The 17,233-nt window shown below is 36.8% G+C and overlaps 1 protein-coding gene across 8 annotated transcripts in view; it reads left to right on the forward strand.

Annotated features, from left to right (window-relative positions):
* The window catches only part of FNDC3A (fibronectin type III domain containing 3A), a 110,964-nt gene that overhangs the window by 13,823 nt on the left and 79,908 nt on the right, over positions 1 to 17,233 (forward strand). For 4 of the 8 annotated variants that reach the window (XM_064408788.1, XM_064408791.1, XM_064408789.1 and 1 more), the window contains one exon: positions 3,338 to 3,466. In XM_064408788.1, the coding sequence (XP_064264858.1) occupies positions 3,365 to 3,466 (102 nt within the window). In that variant the 5' untranslated portion in view covers positions 3,338 to 3,364. Of the gene's footprint in view, positions 1 to 3,333; positions 3,467 to 13,807; positions 14,006 to 17,233 lie in introns of those variants that run through there. The other 4 variants (XM_064408795.1, XM_064408790.1, XM_064408792.1 and 1 more) reach the window with 4 other exon arrangements.

The following is a 17,233-nucleotide window of genomic DNA, read 5'->3' on the forward strand; positions in this document are numbered from 1 at the left end:
TTATTAGTACCTTTTTCAGCAATATCCATCACCAGAAGGTTTGTATGAAGTTAATTGGACAAGGTTTTTTCAATCAATCTTAATTGTATTTTAGTTCTTTACAAATAGCATCCAGTCGTGACCTCAGATTATTGTTTGCTAACAGGACTAGATTATCCCTTTTAAAACACAGTATTTAATGCAAACTTCTACTTTTCTTCCAGTCCTCTGAGACTTTCCTAGGAACCAAGTTACTTGCAAGTCTTTTTCAAAGGTCTAGGTAAATATCTTCAAGAGGTCTTGAATGCAAGCTACTGGGATCTGCTGATCTAAAGGCTCTGTCTGCACACACTTGAGGTCCTTTCATTGAATGTCATATAATTTATTTCTAAGATATGTTTATTGAGCTCTTCTGTTTGTCTTGATGCCAACTTTTTGTCCATTTTAACTGACTTCTCCTCCTGCCACACATTCTGTCTTCAAATTGGTATCTTTCTTTGTTCTCACAGCAAAACAAAAAGGCACCTGCAGTGGGTGAACATACCACATCTTACTGTGTGACCATGTTGTGTGCACTGACTTGTACAGACTGCTGCCTCCCGACTACTGATGGGGGAAAGGCTTTTGATGAACGTGTAGTATAGACCCACATTGGTGTGAAGTTTAAACCTTTAGTCTTTGAGACTGGTTCAGTGACATTGCAGAGAAATCTAATATTGTATTGTCAAGGAAACATTTTTTTTCCTAGATTGATTACACAATCTGACAGGTAGCACTTTTATTATTGTTGTAGAGGGTGTCAGGAATAACATTCTACATAGTATCTCCTGTCAGGGTTTATCAATGAGCAGTGTGTTCTGTCTCCAGAATAAATCAAATGATTGAATTCAGACATGGAATTTAGCTGTGTCCCAGTTAAGGCACTAAAGACTGGGTGCTGACGGTGGAGTACTGACCTAAGCACTTGGGTGCTTGTGGGAACCTAATTTTCATACAAATCAAATTATCAAAGAATTGTGCAAGAGAATGAAAAGCTGCCTGGTGGAAGAGACCTTGGGGGTGCTGGTCAACAGCAGCTGAACATGAGCCAGCTGTGCCCAGGTGTCCAAGAAAGCCAATTGCATCCTGGCCTGGATCAGCAATGTGGCCAGCAGGACCAGGACAGGGATTGTGCCCCTGTATTTGGCACTGGTCAGGGTGCACCTTTATTCCTGTGTCCAGTTCTTGATCCCTCTCTACAAGGACTCTGAGGTGCTGGGGTGTGTTCGGAGAAGGGCAAGGAGCTGAGGAAGGGTCTGGAGCACAGTTCTGGTGGGGGCAGCTGAGAGAACTGGCGGTGTTTAGTCTGGAGAAAAGGCTCAGGGGAGACCTTATCACTTTACAATTGCCTGAAAGGAGGGTGGAGCCAGGTGGGGGTCAGTCCCTTCTCCCAGGTAACAGGTGAAGGACAAGAGGAAATGTCCTCAGGTTGCATCAGGAGAAGTTTAGGCTGGATAGTAGGAAAAAATTCCTTACAAGAGGCCTATAGTGCTTTGTTAATGTGTGAGTCCTCTCGTACTGAGAGCACTGTACTACAGATTTTAACCCACAGCAGAGCTACAACATTCACCCTAGAGGGGCAAGCAAGTGAAAGCAGTTCATTGGGTGGGACAGTTTTAGATGATGCCTTTGAGTAGTAAGCTGTACCAGTTAACCAAGTATCTCTAGAGGCTGGTACTGAAGCTAGTGTCATTAAGCTGACTTTATCACTCCTTCCATTTTATTGGGTATTTTTTCATTTGAAGATAATGCTGTAACTAGTAAATATCTGTTTTATGAGCAGACAGTATATCTGAACTAGAAGTTTGGAAGTCTTTGTAGGGAGTTTCAGTAGCCAGATGCTATCAAGCCAAAACTTGTAAAAGCCTGTAACACTGCTGGTTGTCAGGCTGCATAACTCTAAAATTGTATTTACTTTTTTTTATCAGGCTACTGAAAGTCCTGGCTAAGAGAGGCAATTCTGCTTTAGGAATACTGTACAACCTTCTTCTCAGCCTAATCCTTATGTCTGTGTTTGATGTAAAGCACTGTTTCCAGATGCAAAATGTGATTAACTTGTGGGAATTCTGAATGTGCCATTCACTCCTAGTGAATTCTTTCCATCTGTCTTCCTGTTTTGTTAAGTAATATCAGTTTCTCAATTCTTGTTGATCTAATTCTTTTTTTATTTCAAAAGCTAAGTGTACTAGGTCTAGCTGGGATTGAGTTAAGACCAGTACAGTAAACCAATGTAATTTAGTGATATTTTTTTAAACAAAATTAAATGCAATTTCAAAAGCAGCTTCTTAGACTTGCAGTACTTATTTCCAACATGGAAAAATTGTAATCTTCAGCTTTTTCGGTCTTAATTCTTCCATCCAGTCTTCATAGCACTAAGATGCAAAATATCGGAAAACATGTTCCTTGTGACTTGTTAATATGATTGGAAGGAATGCTCAGCTGAATCCTGCTTTCTGTATCTTGTTATGTGATATTTCTCAGTTAAAGTGTATCACTGCTTTCACGGGCCTCTTGCCCCTGTGGCTTTTTTTCTTGGTATCAGGTTTCTTGTAACTTTACAATGTGTGCTAGCAAGGGCTTTTTTGTAGTATGGTTATGAGGATTACGATTGTATGTGTGAGCATTATCTCTTCCTTTCCTCCCCAAGTTTTAGCTGCTAGTTAAAGGGCCACTGGTTATCAAAGTGACATTATTTCTGGATCTAATAAATTTCAAAATGATGATATGTCAGATTCTGCAGATTTTTTTATTATCATTATTCATTTGTTTGTGCTTCACTAGGATATTTTCTAGTAACGCGTTGTACTGAAAGTATTTATCCATTGTAATAATAGGAAAAGTGGGTTGATTATTAAAAAATAAAAAAATGTGTATCTTAGTATATCTTGGGTTTTTTTACCAGTCACATAAACAAGAACACTATACACGTAGGTTCTAAAGCAAATGCATTTTTTCTTTTTTTCTTTTTTTTCCTTTGTAGGCATTTTGTCAGCAGTGCCAGTTTGCTGAAACCTTGGTTTGTTACAAAGTTTAAAGATTGAGGTTTGTTAGCTCCAGGGCAGTGATCTATCTTCTTCAGAGGTTCGCCGCTAGAGGGGGTGTAAACCACCCTCTCTGTGTAGCTAAGGCTTGTGCCAGCTGACAAAAATTCATCTTCAGGCTTGTGTGATTGCTGCTTGTTGTGGAAACATACTTTCTTAAGGTGTCTAATTTCATAATCTTCTTTTGTTGTTGTTATTTCTAAAGTAAGACAAGTTTTAAGGATAATTATTCAGAAATATTGATATAGTTTAACCATCTGAATAACTTTCCTTTGCAGGTGATCTTGTGAATTAGTGTACCATCAATGATGGCAGAACATCCACCGTTACTGGATACCACTTCAATTATAAGTAGTGAAATCCCTCTTCTGACTTCCCCTATTGTTAGTGGGGATGGAGCACAACAGGTAAGGAAACTGCAGTATATATTTTTTTTTTCCTTCCAACACATCACTGACATGTTGACATTGTAAAAGATAGTAATCCTTCATCTGGAATATATTTGTGCAGCTTTAGGCATACAAGTGTGTTAGAGATAGAGGTGAAGGCAGGACTAGTGCAAAGATAAGGTTTGTAAGAAGTATGAAGCAGGAAACCTGTGTTGTGGAAGAAGTTCTTCATGGAAGAATGGGACCGAACAGCTGTCAAGAAGCTGTCAAGCCATGATTGGAAGTTATATATTTATATTACTGCATGATCTTATTAAAGAGAATAAACCTTTCCCTATGGTAGAACATAGTATCTGAGGCACAACATGTGCAATAACTGTGATCTCCAGACTGATACTTGGGTATCTCCAGACTTACAATTGGGTAGCTTGAATGGTAGGACTTGCTTTTGTGTGTTAGTGTCTGCCTGGACACCTGCTGAATTTGTATTTCTCGATGGCAGTGTAACCATCTGGTGCATCAGCTGCTTCACTCAGATTTGTGTCACTTGTTCGTGATGTGCTTTGTCCCATCATCCAGATCTTTAAAGAAGATTGTAGTCCTTGTCTGCCCCAGTGTCAGGCACTGCAGTAGGTGACAGTGGATGGCTGCCTGCTAGACTTTGCACTGCTGATCGCCACATTTCAAGACTGGCATTTGGTCCAGTTTTAAGTCTACTTTGGTGCCTATGCTCTGCCTGTGCTTCATCAGTTCCTGTGTTATTCAAAAGTGTCAAAAGCCTTGCTGAAATCATGGTAAACATTAGCTATGCTCTCCCCTCATTCACCAAGCTAGTAATTTCACTTTAGAAGGCCATCCAGGTTTGTCAGGCATGATTTACCCTTTGTGAATCCATAGTGACTACCCCAAATCACCTTTTGGTCTTTAATGCATTTGGAAATGGCTTCTAGAAAGCTTTGTCCGCTCATCTTCCCAGAGCTAAAGGTGATCTTGAGCAGTTTCTAGCTCCCTGGATCCTCCTCCTTGCCCTTTTTTGAAGATTGTACTGACATTTGCTTTCTTCTAGTCCCTGGGAACTTCCCATGTTCACCATGACCTTTCAAATGTGGTTGATACTGAGTTACTTGTTCTGCCCTCCATAAAGATAAGACTCTCAGGCTGTCAAGCTTACACCATAATCATGCAAGATTTTGAATCATACATGAGTTTAAATGTTCTTTTGGATATACGTTTTCTTTAAAATGTCTCTTTCTCCTGCCAAGGAAGATTAAAACTGAAAACAAACAAAGTATTTCTTCAAAGAAATGAATCTGTAGGAGTTGGTATTAATCTTTTAATGGAAAAAACAACACATATGCTGCTGCTGTCCTTTTTCATTTAAAACAAAAGACAGCTCATTACAACTACTGTCTAAAGTGGGACTGGTAGTAATCACGTGTATTTTTAAAAAGATCATTTTCATTGGGCATTGGTCATCAATAAAGAAAGCAATTTTCTTTTCTTTCTTCATTTCATGATAATTGTCAGTTATGCACCACAGTGTTGTCTCCTGTTCCATGTTTCACAATGTTGAAGGAAAGTTGCGACTTTCGTTCTCTGTCCTTTGCATCTGATACAAGATTCATAAAGAGTCAGCAAGTGCATTTGTTCAGTGGCAGGAAACTTCCATGGAAATCCTTTTTGCATCTGATTTAAAAGCCATCAGTAGGTAGAAAATACTTTGTAGGTCTGAAATAGGGGAAGTCCAGAATGGCAGGAATGTTTTGTGTGTCAAGGTTGCCCAGTTAAGACTAAGGCCGCAGAAAGGTCAGGCAGGTGCTTATTTATTTATAACAGTCTTAAAATCATGTCATGAATGTCATGTCATGTCTTAAAATCATGTTTGTTTTATATGGTACTTAAGAAAGGAGTAGATTCTTCGTTTGAAAGTATGATATATTCTAGTATTCAAAACACTGTAGTGTTAAGTCTCTTTCATTTTTTAAAAAATATTTTAAACTTGAATAATAGTTCATTATATTCCTTTGTTTTCCCTTGAACTTTGAAACTATAAGAAGGAAGAGGACTTTTGCCTTACTAATTTTTCTGTAAGTCCTTTTACTTAGCTACAGTACACACATTTTGTAGTGGTTACTTCCTTGATGAGTGAAAAGTACTTCTCCAGTTCCTTTCGTAACAGCATTGGTGTTGGATTGCATAAAATATAACTTAACCTGTAGAGCTGACAAAATTTGTGTTCCTGCAATCAAAATTCAGAGCTGTCTTGTCCATGTAAAGAAATGGATATTTTCTTTATATTCATAGTCTATGAGTTGGTCTGCAGCTGAACTGATTAGTTTTAGTCAGTCCTGACTGAAAAGGTATTGAAAACCAGTGGAAAATTGGTTGTTTAGGTATTCTGCTTCTGAAAATCAGTAGAAGATTCTTTATTTAACTATTTTGCTTCTATAATGGTATTTTCTGTGTTAGACTAGCTAACTCTATGCTAAACTTGGAAGTTTTTATTCATCTGTAAAACATCTGAGGATTTTTAAAATCAATTTACCCCTTCTTACATTTTACCAGAATTAACTCTTGTAATTATGGTGACCGAGATTGTTTATGCTGCATAACTGAGTTACCAGACAGATACAGACCATTCCATACTTTTCTGGAACAGTTCATATCTTCAAGATAATAACTTCAAGTACTTGAAGTTCTGCTAGCAGTGTAAATGTGAAATAGCAGTACAAATATTTGAACATGTTAAGATGAAAGGTCATATGCTTCCAACAGCGGAAATGTCTGATCAGGTTAAAGCTGTAACTTTCCACCATGTTTTAAAACAAAACAATCCACAAAGTTAGAGGAATGTGTGAGTATTCAGTCAGAAAACATGGGGTATTCAGTAAGAAAATTTAAACTGTGTGGATGTTTGTATGTCACTCAGTGCTGTTGTGGGAGATTACCTGGTTCTCTGTCCCACAGAACAAGGGACTACTGTTAGTTTCATAGGATAAAACCAGTGAAAAGAAAAAGTGGAGACCAAGCTTGCTGGTTCCTCCTCTCCTCTGTTAAATACAGAAGCACTGCTTGATTTTACGCCTTCCTATCACTGTGTTCAGCATGAGGGGATAATGTACTTCTTATGTCTTGATGGTGACTAAGGCTGTAGATGGAGAATGGAGCAGATCTATAGGAGTTGATAGAAACCAAGTGAAACTGGTATGAGGACAGAAGTGCTTGAGGGTTTTTCAAATAAGGGTAACCAGTGCAGTGGTGTTTTAGTGATTATTGCTGAGGCTGGACAGGAAGGATGTGCTTGATTATGTGAGTCCTGATTTGGTGGAAGGAGAGGAAAAGAAGAGGCAAGAGTTCAAACTACTTTAACACACTTACGTTAAATTGTTTTGGAAAGTTGCTACAGCACCCAGTGCTATTCCAAAACAAATCAGTAAATTGCTGACACAAGTACACAGCAGCCAAGGAGTTCTGGACCCTCACAGTACCTTCCCACTAAAGCTAGCAGTTGCAAAGTGAGACATTCCTGTGTGACCTATGTGTCCTTTAGTACCAGAAAATAAAGATAGCACTCTCAAAGTACCCCAGTACTTGTTAACCATTTCCTTTTCTCTGGGGAATGTGATGTAGTGTTTGACCTTTAGTTGACTTTATTTCTTGGCAAGGTATAGGGGTAAAGTAGCACTTCTAGCTTGGGAGGTTGGATGCTTGTCCTCCTAATTTTATTGAGAAATTTAGGTGTTTTGGTGAGTTTTCCAAAAATCCCACTCTGTATATATATGTGTAGTGTGTGTGTATATTGTGTGTGGGTTTAAGTAGGTATTTAACATCAAATCTACAAGTTAGTGTTCCTAAAACCAATTTCTTCTTTAAATATTTAAACCTCTGATATTAAAATTATTATTAATTTGTTGTCATAGGAGGATGCCTTCAGTCAGCAGAATAATAGATGGCTATAAAACAAATTAAGTAATCCCCTTTTTTGGCTTTCGGATTGTTTACATATGTGGCATTACAGCAAAATATAATGGTGAAGATGGTGTTGGGAAATATAAATCTAGACTAGATTGCTAAGTGAGTTTCCTCGGTTTTTGTTCTGGCACTTCTGCTTCTGAAAACCATATGGTACATTATCAAGTTCCAGCTTGCTTTGGTTTCGCCTGGCTGCTGAAAATCAAGCCTAGAACTGCAATATGTTTCATGATCTTTTTCCTCAACAAGAAAAGAAAAAAAAAAACTACATCAGTGTTAAAAGTTGTTTAACAACATATAGTGTTATAACTGTTCTCACTTTCCCTCACTTTCCATATTGTGCTCTTTTCCTTTCTTTTATCTCTGCTTTGATTTCACAGAATAGAGTATGTGCATGGCTGCTTCTGTCTTTTTTGCCATTTTTCCAGGATTGATTAGTACTTTTGTGTAACAACCATCACTGCAAAATACATAATCAAACTTATATGAGGCATTCCATGTATGGAAAAATCTTTTCCATGGAAGTTTATAACTGGTTGTTGGATACGATTAAAAAAAAAAAATCACAAAGAAAAGCTAAAAATACATGAGTTTTGATGACTCAGGGTTAGTAGAGACTTCCTCTATCTGACTTAATAATGTTTTTTAGTTAGGAAGGGTGAAGTTTTTTAGTTAGTAAGTGTAATTTTTTTTTTTTTACCTTAGAAATCAGATTTTTTTCCAATTTATTTAAAATTATCCTTGATTGCAGGTGCATTGAAAACTTGCTTTAAATTTCCTAGAAGAAGCCATCTCCTCAGCAAGGAGTGAGGATTCAAAATTATTTGATGTATAGTAATGTATGAATTCTGTGCTGCTTTTGTTGAGAAGAAAGAAGCACCAGATTTATTGCCCAATTTAATTTATACTACCATTCAGATATGTTTATTTTAATATTTTCTGTTTGGAAATAAATGTAGAAACAAGAGTGAAGGCTGTGTAGTTCATAGCCTTTTCTGTTTCTGTTTGGTATGAAAATTCGTGGAATGAAGCATCCTCATAAAACTTTTCAATAATTGTTCTTTTTCTCTAAAATGTCTGTTTTCATGTGCATGATATAAATCCTAGATTAATTTTGGTCTCTGATACAGTGGATTTCTCCCAAGATACTTGAGGCATTCAGCCCCTGTTGAATTAAACTGTTCAGAAACTGACATTTGGGAGAATTGGATGGCACATGAAAATTGAATTTGAAGTCAGTTACTCACCGCAGGTTGCTAATACAGTCAATGGGGAGAAGTAAGCATGTCCAGAGGATGATGCCTTTCATGGTGTACAAAGGTGACTAAAGGCCTGTACTTTTTTGTTCTCTTTCTCTTTTTTTTTATGAGGTGAGAAGGTGCAAATTGCCTGGAGCTATAAGCATTGAGATAGCTTGGTTTTTCTGTGCAGTCTGGTAGCTGGGTCTGTGTGCTCATCAATCAATAAGGTTTGGAAGGGTACAGTTATGCCTGAACAGTGTCCAGGACCCAGGCATGTCCCCATCTCTCCCCTCCTCTGTGACATGGGACATTTAATGCTGAGTAAGCCATGACCTGAATGGCAGACTCCAAGACCTACACAGTCACCCCAAGTGCTTACCTATGTTTCCTCAAATCCCCTCTTAAAATATGCAAGAATTACACTTTTGGCAAATAAGTTACCTGAGGTACATCCTCTGCTAGCTGAAACCTGTTTTTTTCCCTAGGAAGCATTTCTTTACTGAGATGGTGGTCAAGTGCTGGCTTTCTAGAGTTGTGGCCAAAGTCCCAAACCTGTATGTATTTTAAGAGGCGTTTGGACAATGCCCTTAACATCAGCTTGGTCAGTCCTCAATCAGTCAGGCAGTTGGATTAGATGATCATCATAGGTCCCTTCCCACTAAAGTAGTGTGTCGTATTCCATTCCCTAGAGATTGAGACTTTGCCATGACTGGGTAAAGTCTGTGAGCCCTTGACATGTTACAGAATTACACACTTTACAGAGCAGGTAGAATGACCTTCTCTAGAAACAGATAGACTCAGACTGTAGTTTACATTCTATAGCAAAAAATGTCAGTTGGCTTTGCTTTTTCTCCCTCTCTTTTTGAAGTAGAGGATAAAATACATGGGAAAGGATTGAGATTGTAGAGATTTCTTCCACCAAGTCCTTGGTCCATTACTGACTAAGTCATTCCAATCTGATCTAATTGAGATATATCTTTTAATTTCTCTTCCAGCTCAAGTTTGTATTGTCACACTGTTTTGATATGCAGTGGTGCCCATATTTACACAAAACTAGGTATATAGGGTGCTTTTTCAGGGTTAAAAAGGCTTCTTTAGAAGTGATATTGAATTTCTTAACATTTGATTTTTTTTAAATAAATGCTATTTTTAATAACTAGAAAACACTGTTCTTCCTTTGGTGCTTCTTTTTATACTGTGTTTAGGGTAAAAAAAATAAACACATCCATCCAGGTTAAATATTGTGGGCTTTTAACTTGCTGTATCAACAAACAGGAATCTGAGCTGTCAGAAGCAATGTTGGGAAATACAAAATTTTTTTCTAGTCCATAATGCATTTGGACTGTTGCAAATGGGCAGATTGATCAGGGAAGATGCCTCGTGAGGGGACTAGCCCCTGTGAAGTATTAGCTGAAACCTTAGTTAGCCCTTGCTACCTGTTTGCTGTGCAGTGTGAGCTCTGTTTCTCACCCACTTTCGCTTAGCATCGTGAAGCTGAATTTCTAGGGACTTCAAACAGCAAATCATGAAATGAGAATGATCTGATTGATGTATTACAGTTTTTATTTTTAAGAGGTTGATGTGTCTAACCATGGACTTGACCTGATGCCTCAGAAAGTTCCAGAGTTCAGTGACTTCCCCTAACACTGCTTCCTTTTAATTCCCTGTAAACATGGATTAGCTTAAAACTTTGAAGCCCAAATGTTTGTCTGTTGCATTATCCAGATTCCTTGAAACACTGGTGTTATCCTTATGTTTATACTTTCGCTGATTTAAAGATATAATAGTGGTATTATTTTAAGCAGCAAATTTTCTGTGCACTATCTGCTAACCACAGACTGTGTAAATGCTAATGAGACAGACTGGGTTTGGTGTAAATGAGGCAAATAAAACTTAGCTTAGGCAAGCTGTGAGAACTGAGAATGCAAAAGAGAAGAGACAGAGAAGAAGCAAGTAGATCAAAATTGTAATTATTTCTTAATACTAAAGAATGAGAGAGACATTTGTGGAATGTACACTGATTGGCACTGTTATATGTGGACACTAACAAGTCTTGAATGTTTATCATTGACATTCAATGCAGAATTTAACATTTATCTTTTACTGGTTCTTCTCAAAAAACTTCGTATTTTTACAAAACAAGGCTAGAAATCACCTTTGCCTCCCCTGCTCAGTGGTCAGCTTTTTTAACTGACCATCTACTTGAAAAGAAGGGGGAGAAACACAAGTACAGTAAGAATTTTAAAAACTTTTCATAAATAAATTTGTTTTCTAGGAAAAAAAATCATCAATTCTTGGATCTTTCCAGCCTGCTTTTCTGCGAAGAGCAATGAAAGTTTATTGACATCTATAGTTTTTGAATGCCAGTGCCAATGAACAGTCTCAGCCTCTTTCCCATCTCCCTGTTTCCAGTCGCTCCTAGGGATATTCTGTCGTCTTAGTGCAGTCAGTGGTGCTGACAGTATCTTGTAGCAATGGTTAAAGATTAAATGTTTACTGATTTTATTATCTGTCAGCTACCTTTTAGAAAAATGGTGCAGAATTGCTTGGTCTGTCCTCTGAAAAGACATGCCTTAGAAGCATGTCACTGGAAAGATGGCTTCTTTCACTCACTTTTTTCCAAATATACAGCTACTGTCTCTGTAAGCTGAAATTGTTTGGATTGTATTTGTTTTTTCAAAATGCCCAGCATGTAAATTGCTATTGCAACATATTATGTAACAATTAATTCTGTGTGGCTTTCCTCCCTCTTCCTGAAATCCAAGATTTGTTAATGCCCTTTACTGCCCATATCTTTACTCCTCTTCATGAAGAAATTTTAAACCTCATATCTAGAGCAGTTAGATCCTTACAGTCAGTAGTAGCAGATGCCAGGGTAGAGAATTGCCTAGTCACGGGAAACCTGTAAACTGGAATTTGCTCAAAAAAATACAGTGGAAAGTAGAAGATTTAGAATGTTGGTGTTTAAGAGTGTTGCATCACGTTACTTGGACAAAAACCAAAGTCTATAGGATGCTTCTGTAAATAATGATGGGAAGCCTGTTTTTGTGTGTCTTTGATACTAAAACCAGGAGATCATTTAAGGTAAAACAGAAAATTCTAACATTTCCTTATAGATAACATGGAAATGTTGTGTGCTGAGTCTGCTATGAATTGGTGTGGTACAAAGCTTAATCTAAAGTTTTCAAAATTCTTTATTAGTTAGTAGCCAACGTGGGAGAGGAAGCTTTTATTAAGTTTAAAAGAAGATGGGAGGCAGAAAGGTCTTTTGAAAGATGACTTCAAGAAAGAAGTACTTGGAAGTAACACTTCATGACCATGAAATACACAAGTCTTTGGCAATTTAAAACAATTTAAAGTACTGTTTTAATTTAGCTTTTATTACTGATGTCAGGAGTTCCTATTTAATAGTCATATACTCTCTGTAAGGCTTGTTACATTTTTCCATTTAATATGTTTTTTAAATAATAGTGGGCTTGATTATGGAAAAGAGTAGTTCATAGCCTCATTAGCCTTGTTATGATATAAGCAGCAGATTTTGAACATACAGTCAGTGGAAAAACAACTTGTGCTGTGTTTGTAACTGACATCACCTTAGCTCGACCACAGACGTGATTCCATCTGGCAATTTCTGTGCTACTAATGAATAAAAACACTCAAGTCTTGCAGCATTCTTTGATCCAGTAGCATGTAGGAACTTACAAATATTGTTGGACTAGCCCTACAAATGGGAACTCTGGCATAGGTGAGGTGACAAAGGCACAAATCACAGTAAGTCAGTATGGGAGCCACAGCCATGTTAGTATCTTGAGTCTGCATCTAGTTTTCCTTGCTCACTGGACCACGCTCTGGAGCCAATCTAGATGTAGTGATTTTTGTTGTAACAAAAAATGGGTGGAAAAACATCTGCTTTGAAAACTAAAAGTAGGTGTTTTTAATAATAAAATTATACTGGATTTGAATAACCAATACTTTTTGCCTAGAAAGCTTTTACCAGGTAAATAATTTCATGCTGATCAAATGTTAGGAGTATGACTTGAAGTTAAAAGTTACTTTTTCTTTATTTAAGTAGGCTGTAGCTTTGAGTCCTTTTACATAAAAGTGTCTGTGTCTTTGTACACTTACTTATTACATTTGAAGACATTAGATGTTAGTAATGTTAGAATTTTTTTATACCTTAGATGACATTTAATCTGTACTCTCATCTTGTTGCATTCTGAATACCAAGACAATTTCAAAGCAGTTTTCTATATCTTGTCTGCCTATGGGTTAGGATTTAAACCAGTGGTGCACAAGTGGTATTTCAAGTAATTTCTCACAAGAGAGGGATGTGTGTTTTTCTGTGTATCTGTCTTTCTTCAGGTGAGGGTGTGCCAGTGGTCCCCTGCTGTTGTTGGGATTAAAAACTGCAGATGTGAGGTTGCCAGAAAACAATACTGGATGTTTTCAGTTTAGCTCTGAAGTGGAGACTAAGAGAGGGAAACCATATTTGTCAGCTATCTGAAATGTCTTTAATATGAATATTTCATAAAATATATTTCTGTATAGTCTTATTTAGGGCAGACATATGTAAATTATAAAGCAAACTTCAGAAACATGCTTCTTTCTTTTCATGTCTCTTAGTAAATGCATGTTATAAAATAGCACAGTGTTTGAGAGAGTGCATTAGAATCCAGTTGATTATTTCTTTGCTATTTCTTTTTATTCTTTTGCAGAGTATTTTTCCCCTCTTCTTTCTGGCTTACTTGAGAAATGAAGTCATAAACTGTATCGCAGATTATAAAGTCAGAAGTTGGTTCATCCTGAGTTAGTAATAGCCTATCTGGGAATCAGGAGGCTAAATTAAAAATGCAGTTATAAAACGGCATATATTTGGAAGCTTTGTTCTCTTAAACCCGAACCTTCTGTTGACTGACGTTAGATGATCCAGAAGCAGATGCTGCAGCAGCTATTTGTTGATTTAGTTGCTATGGTGACATGATACATTCATGTACAGCAGGAAGCTCACTGTACGTTGGCTAATTTGATAGGAAGGAAGGCTTGAGGTAGGTATTGCTGACTATATTGTTAATTGATCCTACCTTTCACATCCTGCCTCCACATGCTTGGTGGATGCACAGCTATAGAGGAAGGTGAAGGGAGATCCTCCTGCGTGGCGTTCAGGTTTAGGTGCCCTGTTCACAGGAAGGGGGGGCAGTGTTCCACACATCCCCGAAGATTACCTCAGTACTGAGTGAATGGAACAGATTGGAGCAGCCGGAGTGGTGCCTGTTGAATCTTCCTTCATCCTTTGTCACTGTGGTAGCACCAGTTGAATGAGAGAAATAAAAGGATGCGAGCAACAGTAAGTCAAAGTGCTAAGGCTTTTGAAATGGGTTATGAGATAAAGCATGTCACTAATTAACATCTTGATTGCAACTATTAGTGGAGAAAAATGTAATTGTTCTGAATACGTGCCCTAATGACAGAGCATAAATGTGGCTCTGCCTGGAAGTTGTGTCTTTTCTAGAAATACACCCTTTTATAATCTTGTTGCAGACAGATTGTTAAAGATACAGTGTACATCTTATGAAGAGCTTGGCTGTACCACCCTCTTAACAGGTTCAGTGTTTTAAAATTTTTTGAAGTCAGAATGACCAAGAGTATTAGCTACGATGTTTTCCTAAATTTGAAAAATATTCAAGAATTAATCTACCTTTGTCTTTTTGGGTAAAAATCTTCTCATGAGTACTGCTGAGCTAATTTCAGTTGCAGTATTTTTAGACAAACCACTGCTGTCTTTTTTTTTTCATGTTGATTTGTATTAGCAGTGCATTTAGAAATACGATTTTGGTGAACTCTTTCCATTATTTGTGATTGCTGGCAATCTTTTGCTACTGACTCAGCACCTATAACCATATAATGCTAAATATAGATGTTTTAAGATTAATTAAAGAAAAAAAAGCAAAAACAAAAAACAAAACAACCAAAAAAAAAAAACCACCCAAGCCTGAAACACTCTTCTCTTTCCTAGTAAAACGTCTCAGAAAATAGTATTGTTTCTGCTAGTATAGAAGTGGTTTGTGATTCTGTTATATTTAAATTATGGTTTTAAATGTCCAAGCAAACATTTTGGAGCACTTTACCTTCTTGTTTTTTAGGAAGTTTGTTTGTAGAAAAAAAAAGCCCAAAACCCTAAAAAACACACACATTCCCCAAAACCACTTCAGAATGAGGGAAAAACAGAACTCTGCTTTTTAGTAATATTGTTTTGCTCCAACTTGTAATCTTCCTTGTTGTACAGAGCAGTCTCTTACTATATAGTTACATTTAAGTGTGCTTGAGCCACAGTTTGTAATGTAACATACTCTTACTTCTTCATGTTATATATTTAATATTAATAATGACTAAAATTATTGTACCATGTTCTAGCTTCCCTCCCCCCTCCACTTTTTCCTTCACATCTTACGTCCTGCATTTTTTAATATTTTAATGTGTATGCCAGGCTAGGAATCTGCTTTGTTTCTAAAGGATTGCTTTGTTTGTTTGTTTGTTATGATATATTTATTGGTAGAGCTGTTAGCTTTCTAGTTATATGTGTTCAGAGGCTTTTAGATTGGTTGGAAAATTTGTCCCAGATTTCACTCATTCTGGAAAAATATGTAAATTCACAAAGCATATTTAACTTCTTTTAGAGGAAGATACAAAGTAACCCCTTCAGTTCCTTTCTCCTTCAGAGTGAGGGGGTGGGTGGCTGGGGAGAGAAGCATTCAAAATGCACTTTTACACTGAAATTCAGTCTGGTTCCTTTGGCTTTCTTGCCTTTGTGGCCGTAGACAATGCTAACCTACGGAGAGAACAGAGTGCCAGTTCTCATGTGGGCTTATCCCCCAACTTCACATTCAAAAGATGTTTAATGTATTTTGGTTTCTTTAGTCTCAGTCAGAATTTAAAAAATTAACCTTTGTCTTTTCCCCTTCAGGAGGCTGATAGTCTTTGGTACTGGAGGATGGGTTTGAGAGCCAAGATATTCTGGAGACAGAACAAGCTTGATGATTTATTTTTCTTTATTGCAGATACAAAAGCCTTTCTCCCATATCCCAGTAACTCTAAAATTATAGTTTCAGTTTTTCAGCTAACACTTAGCTGTTTTGGAATAAACCTGTAATTATTAGGAAAGCTAAATTTTTTAATGATGTTTTACATTTAGTAGCTAATAATTTATTTTACAGATAGAGAATCTTTTAATGCTTTAAAAGCATTTATTTGGATAACACAGTGTGTTAACGTGCTAGAAAAGATTTGAAAATTTGGCTGTAAATACCAAACTTGCAAACAAAGTTTTATTGTATCTGACTTGATTCTCTTGATGTTTGTGCTGGCTTAGAAGAATCAGAAACTGTTTCAGTCAGTCCTGTCCTGTTAGAAATACAGGTATTATTTGAACATTGGCTCTAAAATGTATAATATTTAAGATCATTATGATTTGGTAACAGTAAGTTAAACTCTCTTCCATAGACCTTACTCAAATCTGATCTGCAAAAAATTGTCCAAATGAGGAAGATCCTCATAAAAGAGCAGTGTGAAGGAGAAGGTTAACAAATGTCTTAATTCTGGATTTGTTTTGTTTTGTGTCTTTGTAAAAGAGCATCTAGTGTACTTCTAAACACAATTATTTGGTTTTTGGGTGTTGAGTTGTTATGTTGTGGGGTTTTTGTAGGTTTTGGTCATTTTGTTTTTTTTTTTTACTTTGGACTAAATTCAGATTTTTAGAAGCTAAACAATAAATTAAGAGTATTTTTAATATTTTGAATATGTGGATTTTTTATCAAATAAAATTTCGTTTGCCTTATAGGTCCACTGCATGTATGTAATTGATAGAAATAACAAAATAATTTTGAGGTACTAGTTTTTGATTGGCTGTATGGTGTGTGTTTATTTGGGGAGGAAGCTTTTCTCTTTAGCCTTTTAAATTTTATTTGAGACCTGCTATTATACATACAATAGTGAGCAAAAGAGAAATGTGTCAAACTTGCTGTGAGATCTTTTGAAGTTAGCTTTTAGAGCTCTTTGATTTATTTCATTATTTACTTATCAGCTCTTTTTTTTTTTCCCATGGGGACAGAAATAGTTTGGACTTCTAATTGTATTTACAGTTTCTTTTATGGAAAGATGGTGCCTGAAAACAGTGAAGATGCTAATGCTTAGGGATTAGTCCTAATCTGTTTTTGTTTTTCTGCTCTGCAAGTCTTTCACCTCATCTAGGGTCCTTTTCAGGATGAATCCAATTTTGATATTAGTATTTCACAATGATGTCCCTAGGTTTATGTTTCCATCTTTCTTACTTAACACCTGACAGAGACCAGTTATTAATTGTGCAAGGCTATTTATAGTTAGTCACTTTTTCTTCCACTGAAAAGTACCAGGGAAGCTTTTTCCTTCAAGTTGCAATGTAAATATACGTTAGTGACAATGCCACAAGTCTAAAGCTGCCTTTCTTTTCTGTCAGGCAGCTGAAATTATTTTGAAATCTGTCCGTGTCCTGGTACATCACTACTTCTGTTAGGAGGATGGACATTCAAGTAGACAAGCT

Source organism: Passer domesticus, chromosome 2 (genome assembly GCF_036417665.1).
Source record: "Passer domesticus isolate bPasDom1 chromosome 2, bPasDom1.hap1, whole genome shotgun sequence".
In the NCBI taxonomy this organism is placed as follows: domain Eukaryota; kingdom Metazoa; phylum Chordata; class Aves; order Passeriformes; family Passeridae; genus Passer; species Passer domesticus.